The sequence below is a fragment of the Eimeria tenella genome, genomic scaffold (assembly GCF_000499545.2).
Source record: "Eimeria tenella Houghton genomic scaffold, Eth_scaff2531, whole genome shotgun sequence".
In the NCBI taxonomy this organism is placed as follows: domain Eukaryota; phylum Apicomplexa; class Conoidasida; order Eucoccidiorida; family Eimeriidae; genus Eimeria; species Eimeria tenella.
The window spans coordinates 1-333 of record NW_013542399.1 but is presented as its reverse complement, the minus strand read 5'-3'; the positions used below and the strand labels follow the sequence as shown (position 1 = coordinate 333).

The 333-nt window shown below is 57.1% G+C and overlaps 1 protein-coding gene across 1 annotated transcript in view; it reads left to right on the top strand.

The window, feature by feature from the left end:
* The window catches only part of ETH_00037000 (uncharacterized protein), a gene marked incomplete at both ends in the record, with an annotated part of 2,416 nt that extends 2,159 nt beyond the window's left edge, over window positions 1-257 (top strand). The window contains one exon of the mRNA XM_013375121.1: window positions 210-257. Coding sequence (XP_013230575.1) covers window positions 210-257 — 48 coding nt within the window. The remainder of the gene's footprint in view (window positions 1-209) is intronic.
* Window positions 258-333: the final 76 nt, after the last annotated feature.

Genomic DNA, 333 nt, shown 5'->3' with positions numbered 1-333 from the left:
AGGGTTTAGGGTTTAGGGTTTAGGGTTTAGGGTTTAGGGTTTAGGGTTTGGGGGTTGGGGGGGTGGGGGTTAGGGTTTGGGGTTTGCGGGGTTGGGGTCCAGCTTTGGCGCGGCGTTTGTGTGCACGGGGGCTCGGGGGGCTTGGGGGTTAGGGTTTAGGGTTTAGGGTTTAGGGTTTAGGGTTTAGGCCTCTTTTGGAGAAACGATAGTGGAGTCTCTGGGCTGGGCCTACGCAAACTTCGCCGCGGCCTATTTAGGAGAAGTCCAAACCTATTGGGGTTTGGGGGCCACAGTGGCCAACATTCAGGCCACAGGCAGAGGCATCGGTAAACC